Source organism: Cyprinodon tularosa, unplaced genomic scaffold, assembly GCF_016077235.1.
Source record: "Cyprinodon tularosa strain WSP-4 unplaced genomic scaffold, ASM1607723v1 ctg44, whole genome shotgun sequence".
Classification (NCBI taxonomy): domain Eukaryota; kingdom Metazoa; phylum Chordata; class Actinopteri; order Cyprinodontiformes; family Cyprinodontidae; genus Cyprinodon; species Cyprinodon tularosa.
This window is the reverse complement of record NW_024039163.1, coordinates 2,138,570-2,150,771: the sequence shown is the minus strand read 5'-3', so window position 1 is coordinate 2,150,771 and position 12,202 is coordinate 2,138,570. Positions and strand designations below refer to the sequence as shown.

Below are 12,202 nucleotides of genomic sequence, written 5' to 3'. Positions count from 1 at the left end.
CTCTAGTGGTAGAGGACAGTGTTTACACACTAACATTAAACAATCAGCACCATGCTGTAATATGTTGGGTTTCTAACAGGAGTTGCCAGAATCAGAACCAGAACATTCTAAAATAATGGAAATAACTTCCATCTTTTTAATTCAGATTTCTTTTGACCATTTTAAATGTAGTGTACCTTAGCCCCTAGAACCCTACGGACCCACCGGTGGGTCCAGCTGCTACGTGACCTCGTAATTTTAACAAACCCCCAGTATTGATGTAAAAAACACATTTGGCACAGTTTGGTGACATTTTTGGATAAAAGTGCCAAAATGGCCCCTCCGCCTAAGAAATTTCTCACTAATACCATTCTAAAATAAATATGATTCATCTGATTGAGCCCAAATTTGGTATATTTTTACACAACATTTAGATTTAAAAGTCTGTACTACTTTTTTGTGCTATAAATAATATTTTGGTAGTGTTTTGCAATGTTTATTTCAAAGAAAATTTTGGCGAGGTTCAAAAAATGCAAAATATTTTGTATTTTGTCCCTAATATTTCAGGCAGGGTCAAAGCTACAATGGTGCTGACACCAGAAAACCATTCTATGACATGTTACATTTACAGACGTACCAAAAGTTTCTTCTTAAATCTAATACCTGTGAGGCTATAAGTGATTTACTTTTGTGTGTTTTTGTCAGGCAGAAATTTATTTATACGCCCTTAGGGTGTAAGAGGTTAGAAAACCCAAATTCAGGTGTGAAATTATGTCCCTTTAAGAATCACAAAGGTCTCTTTTTTTAATCAACAGTTTATTTACAGAACATAAAACTATGCAGGTGAACGTTTTCGTAGCATTTTGAGCAGCAAACTGCCTCTTCAGAGTTATAAAGAATTTACACTTTGAACTGAACAGAGACCGATCACAGCAGTTTGGACTCAGAGCCGTCGCTGATCTGTTTGGAGTTTGATCCATGGACAATACATCATCTCAATGCCACCCAGGAAGCTTCTCCTCCCATCAAATCACAGGACATCTCATGGCTCAATGGAACCACTCCTTTGTGAAATAAATAAATGGGAGCAGGCAAACAACTGAGCCTCGTAGAGCCACAATGGAAGAAAAAGCACAAGAGTAGTGAGTAGAGGCAGAGTGGGACAATTTAATAGAAAAAAAAATCTGTCATAACTCTATGTATGAAAAATAAGGAAAGGTCCATACTCTCCATCGCTACTTCTCACCATCCAGAGGCTTACAGTACATCCAAGTTAACACAGAGACGTTTAAATGACAGTGGCAGGCTCAGTTTTTAGTTCCATTACAGTGCAGCTAATGAAACAGAGATCTACACAGGATAAATTCCTCTACGCGAGTGTATACAGAGGGCTTTTAGTTGTAGTTAGATGCTTTTATTAAACAAAGAGCGACACAATAAAATTAAAAGAAACATTAAAAAAAAGGAACATCATCTTCCACATCTAGCCAACCTCTCAACCCCACCACAGCCAAACGCCCTAAGAAATGTTAAGGCTCCCATGTTCGGACAAAGAAAGCCAGGTGAGTAGATCTAAATCCTCTGCCCATGCATTTGAATAGTAGTGAGTTAGACATAGACGAGTCATTCAGCACTAGTGTGCATTGAGATCACAGAATATCAGCAGTTGTTTTCACAGACATATTTAAATATAAAAAATAAAAGACTGTGTCCTTTAAATACAAATGGAGCCAGAACGGGTCTTGGCAGCACATACATTTGTGTTCACTTGACTTTCACTTTTGTCTCCAGTGAGGTTACTTTACACTTCATTTTTGTTTCCAGCATAAAGCCTGGTCCATGTCTTTGCTGTAAAGAGAAAAACACCAAGTATGAATTAGAATTGAACAACGTTATTCATCAGACAGTAAGTTCTCCTCAAGTATTTTGAATAGAAAGCAACAAAAATACATCTAGAAAGGTTTATATAAAAAAAAATGGTTCTACTACTCAAACTTTTATATATCTTATCAGACTGCAATATATTTCATTTACATTGCATATGATGGAACTACAAAGCAAATGAAAAACAAATCTGAAGAGATATCTTTGTTTGTATTTAGTGCAGACTAGTCAATTATCCCTGATTAGAATATAGTAAACTAGCTTTTAAAAGTTACTTTATTTGTAAACTTAAATTAACTTAAAAATGTCATATCAGTATAAATCTGTCCTGTAAAGGTCTCAACGGTTTCGTAGTAAACAGTAAAAAAATCCCATTTATGTTTATTGGATAAACTCACTGATCGGGGTTCAGACAGCAGATCAGGAGATTTAAAGGATGGTGTCAACAGAAGCTTCTCATGTTAATTGCAGCGACAAACAAATGAACCGTTGAGGGACTTTCACACGCCCACTTTACCAACACAGGTGAACATTTAGAGAACTGATGTGGAGATAGTGGTCTTTTCTAAGTACCTGATCCATAAGCTAGGTGGAATATTTATTTACAGTTTGAGATCAAACTAGTCTTTGTACTTTGTTTTCTTCCTTTTTAATTGCTAATAATTGTGTGTAATGTCTATGTATGCCACGTCACATCCAAATTTCCCCCACTGCAGGACAATAAAGGAATTATTACTTATGTTTTAAATAATTTTTTCACTGTCTAGCTTTATCTTTTTTTTTTTTTTTGTTAAACAAAAGGCAAAACCATCTCCGATTCTCTCACCTGTCTCTATGGCTTCAGCTTCATTGGACTTCCACTTCTCCGCAACATCATTTGCTAGGGGATCATCAGGATTGGGTGCGCTTAGCAAAGCCTGGATCGATAGCAGCACTGTTCGAATCTGCAGAGCTGGGGACCATTTATCTGAAAATTGGATCAAAGACCAGTGAAAATGATAAATATCATCACCTTTCCAGTAAAAAAGGAGTTGACTTGAAAGTCGTGGCTGCAGTGAGAATGACAAACACTTTAAGCAAGAGGAATTGATTTGTTCAAATGTGGCCAGCCCACCTTTCAAAATGTCCAGACATATTCTTCCCAACTTATCCACATTGGGATGATATATTTTTGTCATGAAGCGTACTTTAGGAGCTGCCATGGGGTATTCTTCAGGTAAAAACAGTTCAAGCTTAAAGGTGCCTCCCTCGAACGGTGAGTCCTGAGGTCCAGCAATGACTACATGAAAGTAGCGCGCATTGCCTTCATCTGGCTCAGCCTTGATGCCTGGTACAGGCTCTGCAAGCAAGCGCTGGGTTTCCTGGTGATGAAAACAAAACAGACATACATTCACATACAGCTACATGATGGGAGGATAACAGCACTGCAGTATCATTGAATAAACCCCACATTTTGGCTAAAAATTACCGCTTTGCTCGCCATATTTTTGTGTTTAGTTGTAATAGTTTTGCTTTAGGCAGATTATAAATGAGCTAATTAATTAACGGTGATCAAGCAAAAAAGTGAAACGAGATGTTAGAAAAGAGAGGCTGCGCATGATGACTTTCGCACCAAACTGTAAAACTGTCAGGAAGCCAATGCAACAAAATCTGCATATCCGTCTTCATTTTCTTAAAAGTTTCAAACAATCATAGATGCTCTTTTCTTTACACCCATGTATGTTGCCATAACTTAGAGGCACCACTGAATCTAAATTTGCTTTGCATCAGGAATGAAAACTCTCTGTAATGTATTGTTCATTAGTGAATCCTCTGGTGTTTCCATACAAAAAAAAACATCACCAACCATTGTAGCTGTCTGAAACGCATGTTTAACTAGAATGAAAGGGGCAAAATATAACGGATAAAATTATCAGCCAATAAAGTCACAGCCACTTGCAACTCCTGTTTTCCCCATCTTTTTTCCTCTGTGTGAGTGAGATTCCTGAAATGTTTCAGATAACCCACAGACAAAACCATGCAGTGAAAACACAGACAGAAGAGAGGCTCCCTGCCCCAGTCACACGGCTCGGGGGGCTCAAGGGCTCGGGCCATAGAGTACCGTTCCCAGCCCTTCTGCCTTTTCCCACCAACTTTAGGCAGCCAATTTGGTTCTTTACGCACCTCTAAAATTTTTGCTTATCACAAAAACCCCTGGCTCACTATTAAATTACTTTTATTTGGAAAAGAAATATGGGTTCAACAAACAAAAAAGTAATAGCTAAATGGTAAAAAAAAAAACGTTTTAATGACACATTTTTACATGAGAAATAGAGAATCAAATAAACAACATATTTGGTTCATAAAAAATTTACTTATAGGCAACTTGAATAATGAATCACATTATAGCAACATATAATGTGTCAAAAATGGTATCAGAACATTTCTTTCAATGTTCCCTGAATTTTGTGACTATGTAGTTATAAAAAATATTGATAGTAGTAATTAGGGCTGGGTGATTAATTGGTCTGAACAATTAAACAAAGTTATTGTCCATAAAGATTTAATTTTTAGAAAACCGTGATTTTTTTTCTCCAATCCAATCCTTATCCTTCAATAGCTCAGACTGACATCAGTTCAGCCCTTTTTGTTATGTGTACTTATGACTATTTAACTGCGCCATACCACCAGCTGCAAACACTTAGTGTGTGTTATTTTTTATTGTTTGTTGTGAAACATGATTGTCTTTTTGTTGTAATTTTTGTTGTAATTTAAATAAAGGCCACCTCCCAGTACAGATGATTGAAATAAAAGCTTATTTGTGAAAGTAAAAGAGCGTCATTTCTCATTTTTATTATGAAATGTAAAGAAAAATAATCTGAGATTATCTTTTTCTAGCCATATCATCTAGCATTAATAGTATTATATCAACATTTAACAGGAGATTGATACATAGTTAACAGCTGTAAGGACATTGGAAAATGTTTTTACATTCAAACTTGATTTTTACTTATTTATCAATCTTAAGGAATTAACATGAGAATTGATTCCGAATTGGAAAATCCAGTTTTTTAACAAAGCCTTAGCTGCCATGTTGATAGAAAATCTTATAAAGGTGATATAATAATAGGCAGTTATGGCAATTACATCAGTTCCCATTAATACAATTTTATGTTCCTCTAATCAGTGCTTCTAGTTTTCTCTGTAATCTTTATGTATTTTGGGCACTGTCATCTATGTCGTGTGATTATCTACTGCTAAGAGACTCCATCCAATAGGCTAAAATTGCAATATTATGAAATTTTAAATATAATTCCTTACATTTAAAGCAGACATATTTCACATTGAGTATACTGATATACTGATGAGCCTTCATCAGCACATTGAGTATAATTAATCTGTTCTTTAACACAACTTTAATAGTTTGAAGAAGGTAGACCAAAAGAAACGTCACCAAGCTTCTTATGTTTTGAAATTTTAACAATACATCACTATAGATTAATAAAATTTGCACTTTGGATAAATGTGTCCAAAGTTTAAGTAAATGCATGATTGTTAATCAATGGAAGAGAAATTTTTAAATTTAATTCAACTCCATCAGGAAAAACAAGACATTTTCTTGATCATCTGAGTTTATTGAAAAGCAAACGTGAGACAGGATTAAGTTTGCATTTACACATTTTCCCAAGCCTTATCCAGTCCAGGACAACATCAAAATCCTGTACTTTTCTAAGATTTATTATGTTTCCAGGTTTCCTTTTGATAGAAATACGATCGTAACGCTAAAATGTGAGACGTTCGTTTGTAATTAAATGAACAGCTATACAGTTTACAACAAATTACTGCATTACATACTTGATAAAACGGTTGCTCATATACATAGTTCATTTTTTCAGTCATAATAAGGCTAATGAATGAATAATGAATCCGCTGCTTTCGCTAAGAAGCTATCAATCAGCTAGTTAGCTAGCAGGTTTATTCAGTGATCCTGTCAAATACAAAAATACATCTGGAAACGAGAACGGGTTTGAAAAATTAACGTAGACAGATAGAGTCAGGCCTATGACATACTAGTCACTCATATTTTGAGCCTTTAAATGCTGTGTGAATCGCTGTATCTGGGCACAGAAAAGAAACGGAAGTTTATCACAGCAACACTAGCTTAATTTATGCTAACGGTTGAACACGAAACTGTGCCGCGAGCAAAATAAAAACGAGATTTGATTATGAATTACTTTTTATGTATAACTGTAAAACATGTTTTTTTTTTATTATTGCAAATAAGTACCTTAATAATCCTGCGGGGCAGTCCTGCCATTTCGTCTTAAATATGGGTTTCTAGCTCTCAGTACCTCCTTCCCTCTTTGGTTGGCATTGACAGCAAACAAACCACTTCCGGGTTCTTGCGTGATGACGCCGAAAGCAACAGAGCTGTTACGTCAAATAGAGGCGCTGTATAAAGAATAAAGGTAAGATAATAATAAAAGTTTTCATGCCTCGATTAAGTTACTGGAGAACAACAAGGCCTTAATTTTTTTAGACTTGATAGCAGTATACTTTAGCTAAACCCCTTTGTGTGTGTGTTTTTTTTTTATTTAATTTAAAATTTCTTTCCCATTCTTTAGTTTTATGGTTCTTTTTCTGAAAGAAAACCTTTATGGATGACATGTGTTCAATTGTTCGTTTCTGCTTTTGTGAAAGTGTTTTTCTGGATTTATGAAAATAGAACTTAAGAAAAAAAAGATACCAAAATTGAAACGTTCCCCAACAAAAGTAACATAAACCATGAATGCATGTAAAAAAATTAAATAAATAATAAAACTTTAATGTGTCATTTTAATTTGGAAGACGTTCAATTCAGTCAAGTTTTTAACTAATTCCAACAGATTAATGTTTAATAATGTATACATATGTTTGGCCTCATGGGCGGTTCTAGACAGGGGGCAACGGGGGGGGGGGGGGGCAGGGTTCCCCTGTTTTGGCCCCTGTACTGAAGACAAAATACTAAAAGTTCTAATGATGATATGAGCTGGAAGAGACATGGTTACTGATAGATCCTTTGGATCTATTTCATTGTTTTTCTTTAAAAATAAATCTGTTTTACTTATTCTTTAAAAATAATAGGGTGATAGCTTGATTCAGTGGTATTCAGATAGGATCCAAGTTTTCATCTGATGTGGGGTTTTTTTCAAAACAAACTTTAAAAAATACTCAAATTCTCAAACTTTTTACAGTTGAAATTATCGTTTTTTCTTGAGTTCTAATTCTGATTTTATTGAAAATAGCAATTTTGCCTTAAATTAAGTCAAAAATATGTAAAATTCCTAAATTATGAATTCCTAATATTCAAAATAATGGCTTTATTTAACTTTTAGAGTTGTTTTTTTTCCGCTATGCTAAGGGATTTTTATTTTGATTTTAACAATAATCCAAAGGAACAATTTTCAGCCAAAAATACTTTTTTCGGTTGGAAGACATAGAATTTTGATTAAACCTAACTAAATGGAAATTTCACTTGCAGCTCTCTTAATATATTCGAATCCCTTGCCCTGTTTTTTTGTTTGATGCCTTTCTGTGCCCCCATGAAAACAACCTTTTTTTATGGCAACATTTTGTTTTAGTATATAATTTCGCCATATCTGAAGAGCCTTTTCTTTATTGCAATTAACAAAACGTAACCTTATTTTACTGATATAATGGTACTTTCAATCATTTTCTGTTCAAACATTCTAGTGGTGTTTTGTTGTTTGTTTTGTTTTTCCAGGGAATGTAAGATTTTCAGTCTTGTTTAACACATGCGGTAGACCAAACAATGATACGTTAGACCTAACAATTCTACAAGCAAACAAGTCTGCAGAGCTCAGCTGCTACTATTTTATGACAGAGCATAGTAGCAATAAATCAGAGGGAGGATTGGAGCTCCTCCTCCAAACATTTCTGCCTAGACAAAATCTTTGTCCACTGGATGTCAGTTACATTAACAGAGCAGGATACGCAGCAGCTCAAACAGATCTGACTAAGATTTAGTCCGCCATGTCAAGTCTGTGCCAACTTACCTCAGCAGGTGGGTTTAATGCTTTTGTTCGATCTTCAGTTGGTTATATAATCATATATATCTACTTTTTATAAGAATTATCTTTAAAAGAAAAGGGAAATAAGTAAAATATATTTTATTGTCTTAGTTTATGTTATTTTTATCAAATACTTTAGGTTTATTGTAAAAAAAATATGTTTCTGCCTTCTATTTTTATTATATTTCAAGGAGCTCTGTGTGTGTTAATACACAATGTGTTAATATTTTTAAGTTAAAAATATTCATAGATTACACTAAAAGATTAAAAGGTCTTAGACTGAAAGGCTTTTTTGCATTAGCGCCCTGGATTTTTAGTGCAGAAACAGAGTGAAATGCATATGTGCGGTGGTTATATGGTACCTTACAACGCTCTTATTTTTGGTCTTTATCTTCATTCAGATTTTGTTTAGGCAGTCTTCACTACAAAAATATTATGACCTTTTAGTAATTTGCCTTTAAAGAACAGTGTTCTAAAGAACAAACTTTAAATTAACATTTTAGGCACATTGTGGAACACTGTGAAGTTGAAATGCTGGAAGGAAATTAAGAATTTTTCTTTCTTTCTGCAAAAGATGAGGAAGAACAGCAGAGTACAAAATGTCAAAACTCTTTTATTTTCAACTCAGACATTAAAGTACAGCTGTGTGTATTTTCATGCACTCTACACAATTAGATGATACTATTGTGTCCATTGCATTTATGATTCTGTCTATACATATTTTGCGACAACTTTGTAAAGCCTTTGAAATTCTCCATTGTTCTGCACACACAGCAACAGATGGACCAGCACCTAATGCAGGCCTTTTTTTCCCGGTGCACAAGGAAAACAGAAACGTTAGCCACATTACAGGCGCTACTGCTCACATTGAGCACTCTGATTTAATGTCAACAGTGTGGCCAGACTTCCTTATAATGTTTTAATACAGGAGATGAGCCGTGTGGCCAGTCGAAGGTAATGGTATAACAGCTCACAGTACATCCAGAAGTGGGGAAGCAAATTTCTGGTTCCAAGAAATACCCATTTTTATACAAACAAGATTTTATGTTGTACAAAAAAACTTCAAAACATCATTAATTGCTTGATATTTTTCACCAGTTAGACCTTTTTATCCTGGTGTTTTCTATTGTCTAATTTTATTAAATCATGTTCTTTTTTTTTTACTGTTTTTAGCTTCCTGGAGGTCACACCTACACTTGGGATGTTTCCTCGTTCTTATCCTGATCACTGGAGGAGCTTCATCTCTTTACGGGCCTGCTTTGACGACGGGCCTGGGCTCCGCCTTCTCGGCCGCTCAGACCAGCAGCGTTGTGGGAGGCAAGCAGAAAGCAGTGACTTTCAACAAGCTTATGGTCAACACAGGAAGGGACTTTAATCCAGATACCGGCCACTTCCGCTGTCGCATCCCTGGGGCTTATTATTTTTCTTTTTCTGTGGGGAAGTTCCCTGGAAAACTGCTCTCTGTCATCCTGGTGAAGAATGGGGAGGAGGTGCAAGCCATGGCCTATGATGACTACCGCAGGATAGGCAGGAAAGTCCAAAGCCAGAGTGTGATGATCAGTTTGAAGCAAATGGACACTGTGTGGTTGCTTCTACAGCAGAGTCCCCAGTATGCGGTGTACAGCACTGCTGGTCCTTACATCACCTTCTCTGGTTATCTGGTTTACCCAAAGCTTCAGCCGATCAGTTATATCAGCAACCACCTTTCCTCTCCAGCTCTGTCTCACATCAACTGCCCACCTCAGGCTGACCCCCGGAGCAGAGATCCGGCTGTTGAGCAACAACGCTCAGCCTTCTCAGTGGCTCGCACATCAACGTTTGTGGGTCAGAGTGGCGGGCACCAAAACAAACTTCCCCTCACTTTTGATGTGGAATTTGTCAACATAGGGGGCCACTTCAACAAAACTTCAGGTCTTTTCACCTGTTACTTCCCTGGAGTGTATTTTTTTGCTTTCACAGTGGGGAAACACCCTCGTAAGGCTGTCTCTGTAAAGCTGATGACCGGGAGCGGGCAGGTCCAGGCGATGGTGTTTGACGAAGACACGTCAAAGAGAAGAGAGATGCAGAGCCAGAGCTTAATGCTGCAACTTGACAGGGGGGAAACAGTATGGCTGTACAGTCAGCAGGACAAACGCTACGCTGTTTACAGCAACCAGGGAAGGTACACCACATTCTCTGGCTTCCTGGTCTACCCCACTGCAGAAATAACCCCAAACAACCTGGACAGATCCCACCTATAATAAGCTGTCAATAATGCTGTCTGTAGTTACTAACTAGTTCTGTAGGTTAAATATGTAAGTTAACTGGAAACACTAACTATATTGCCAAAAGCTTTCAACTCTGCTTCATTGACTCACATGTGAGCTTATTTGACATCAAATTCTTAATCCAAAGAGTTCAATACAATATTGGTTCACCCTTAGCAGCTATGGTTAGTTTAAACTCTTCTGGAAAAGTTGTGCATAAGGCTTAAGGAGTGTTATAATGTCATTTCTATGGCAATTCTTCCAAAAGCACAAAGGCCTGGCTCTGTCTCCACTCTAAATCACCCCAAAGCTGTTCTCTTTGGTTGAGGCCAGGACTCTGAGCAGGCCATTTACCGTAATCTCATCCGTACCACACTCTCCTATGCATTTCTTTATGTACCTTGCCTAGTGTACTGCGGCAGAATAAAGAGGAATGGTCCATCTTTAAATTGTTCTACCAAAGTCCAAAGCCTGGAGGATGGAATTGATTTATATCACTGGAGTTTAGGGGCTAAATCTAGCTCCTGAAAAACAACCTTACAAAAATATCCCCAGAAACTCATACTTTAATTTGCCAGAAAGAGATGCGCTTCTTATCATTTCAGATTAAGAGCCTCCATCGATCAATAAATCAAGCAAAGGTTTGCTTTGCATCTGACGCTTTATATTGCAGAATACCCATACCTCAAAGCTCTCCTCACTGTTCCTGAGCTAATCTGACGGCCACATTGAGGCTGGAGGACCTCTGTGCACCATGCACACCAGCATTCCTTTTTTTCCTGCCAGTTGATGTGGCCTATGACTTGGTGGATGAGTTACTGTCATTCCCAATTGCTTCCATTTTGTTGCATCACTGAGAGCTGATGTTGGAATATTAAAAAGCGAATTACATTAGACACTGAAATTCAATCACTTAGAGCGACTATTCTGACCTAAATGTTTGTAGATGCTGCACACCAAGGACCATGAAGTGGTTGCTACACCTGATTTAAATTATTTGTATGAGTGAACAAATACTCTTTGAAATGTAGTGTCTAAGATGAGTTTGTGGAGTTTTTTTTGTGGTTTATTCCACCAGATGGTGCTAGAAGACAGGATTACCCCGGCAGCTTCTGCCAGTTAAAATACCCAATATGTTCCTATATACCTATATTTGTGCATTTATAACTCATACAACTGCTTTTTGTTAATGTAAAAGTGATAATTGTGTGGTCAAAATAAGACTGTAAAGATGTTTATTTTGGTAAAACTGCAATCACACCATGTTCATATTGTGGTCTCTTTATGTGTTTTGTATGAACAAACACCCAAACAGCCCCTTAAAATAAAAAGTGGTCAAATGCTTAAAATTACGGGCTTGCAAATGTATGTATATTTTTGATACACCTTAAAAATTAAAAGCCTTTTACCTCTGAGTTAATTGAAAAAGGAGCTTATGATTTTGAATTAGGAAAAAAAGAGTGCGTGGTTTTCACTGTTAGGTGGAATATGCCTTAACAAAATCCACTGCAGCAAACAGTGCCGTGATCTGTAATAGCCTCATTTGGTTTTGTTAAAATAGATGAAAAAACAAAAATGCTTTTGTTTTTTAGTTTGGGGCAGAGAGGGTGATCAGAGTTAATGCAAAGATGATACAGCTTAGTCCTGGAAGACTGTGAAGGCTTTAGAATGGCCAGAGGCCAAAAATCCTTCAGGAGGTGCAGTGGCATTACTCTACATAACAGCTAATCTATTTACTGAGAATATCAAGACATCTTAATGTGTGCAAGACATCTTAATGTGAGGGAACTCTAGATTACCAAGCATTTTCATGGATGTGTGATCTATTTTCAGTCTAACCAAATCTAAGCTTGTATTTACTATTGGGCAAGGACTAAAACACCTGGAATTGGTTCAGGATGATGTGGGGGCACATGGCAGCATTTGGTGCTCACAAACTAAAATAATTGGTACTTGTACATCAGCCTCTGAGGATCTCAAACAACAGAGAAGAAGTCACTTTTTATAATCACCTTTCCTAAGCTGTCAGTATGGGCTCAGCAA

At 36.7% G+C, this 12,202-nt stretch overlaps 2 protein-coding genes across 2 annotated transcripts; one reads left to right on the top strand and one right to left on the bottom strand.

The window, feature by feature from the left end:
- Positions 1–778: 778 nt before the first annotated feature.
- On the bottom strand, positions 779–6,258 carry ube2na (ubiquitin-conjugating enzyme E2Na). The gene is made up of 4 exons (XM_038300093.1): positions 6,131–6,258; positions 2,978–3,224; positions 2,690–2,830; positions 779–1,827 (listed from the first exon to the last, which is right to left on the bottom strand). The coding sequence occupies exons 1-4, from the start codon at positions 6,158–6,160 to the stop codon at positions 1,781–1,783; spliced, it is 465 nt and encodes a 154-aa protein (XP_038156021.1). The 5' UTR covers positions 6,161–6,258; the 3' UTR covers positions 779–1,780.
- Positions 6,259–7,789: 1,531 nt separating this feature from the next.
- c1qtnf13 (C1q and TNF related 13) lies at positions 7,790–11,511 on the top strand. The gene is made up of 2 exons (XM_038299958.1): positions 7,790–7,906; positions 9,087–11,511. The coding sequence occupies exons 1-2, from the start codon at positions 7,876–7,878 to the stop codon at positions 10,151–10,153; spliced, it is 1,098 nt and encodes a 365-aa protein (XP_038155886.1). The 5' UTR covers positions 7,790–7,875; the 3' UTR covers positions 10,154–11,511.
- Positions 11,512–12,202: the final 691 nt, after the last annotated feature.

Bases quoted from the DNA above. Each gene is read 5' to 3' on its own strand.
- ube2na (XM_038300093.1), bottom strand. From the start codon at position 6,160: ATGGCAGGACTGCCCCGCAGGATTATTAAG. The intron at 3,225-6,130 runs GTACTTATTTGC...TTTCATCACCAG, and splicing joins TGCCCCGCAGGATTATTAAG to GAAACCCAGCGCTTGCTTGC. The intron at 1,828-2,689 runs GTGAGAGAATCG...TTCTCTTTACAG, and splicing joins AGCTGAAGCCATAGAGACAG to CAAAGACATGGACCAGGCTT.
- c1qtnf13 (XM_038299958.1), top strand. From the start codon at position 7,876: ATGTCAAGTCTGTGCCAACTTACCTCAGCAG. The intron at 7,907-9,086 runs GTGGGTTTAATG...TACTGTTTTTAG, and splicing joins GTGCCAACTTACCTCAGCAG to CTTCCTGGAGGTCACACCTA.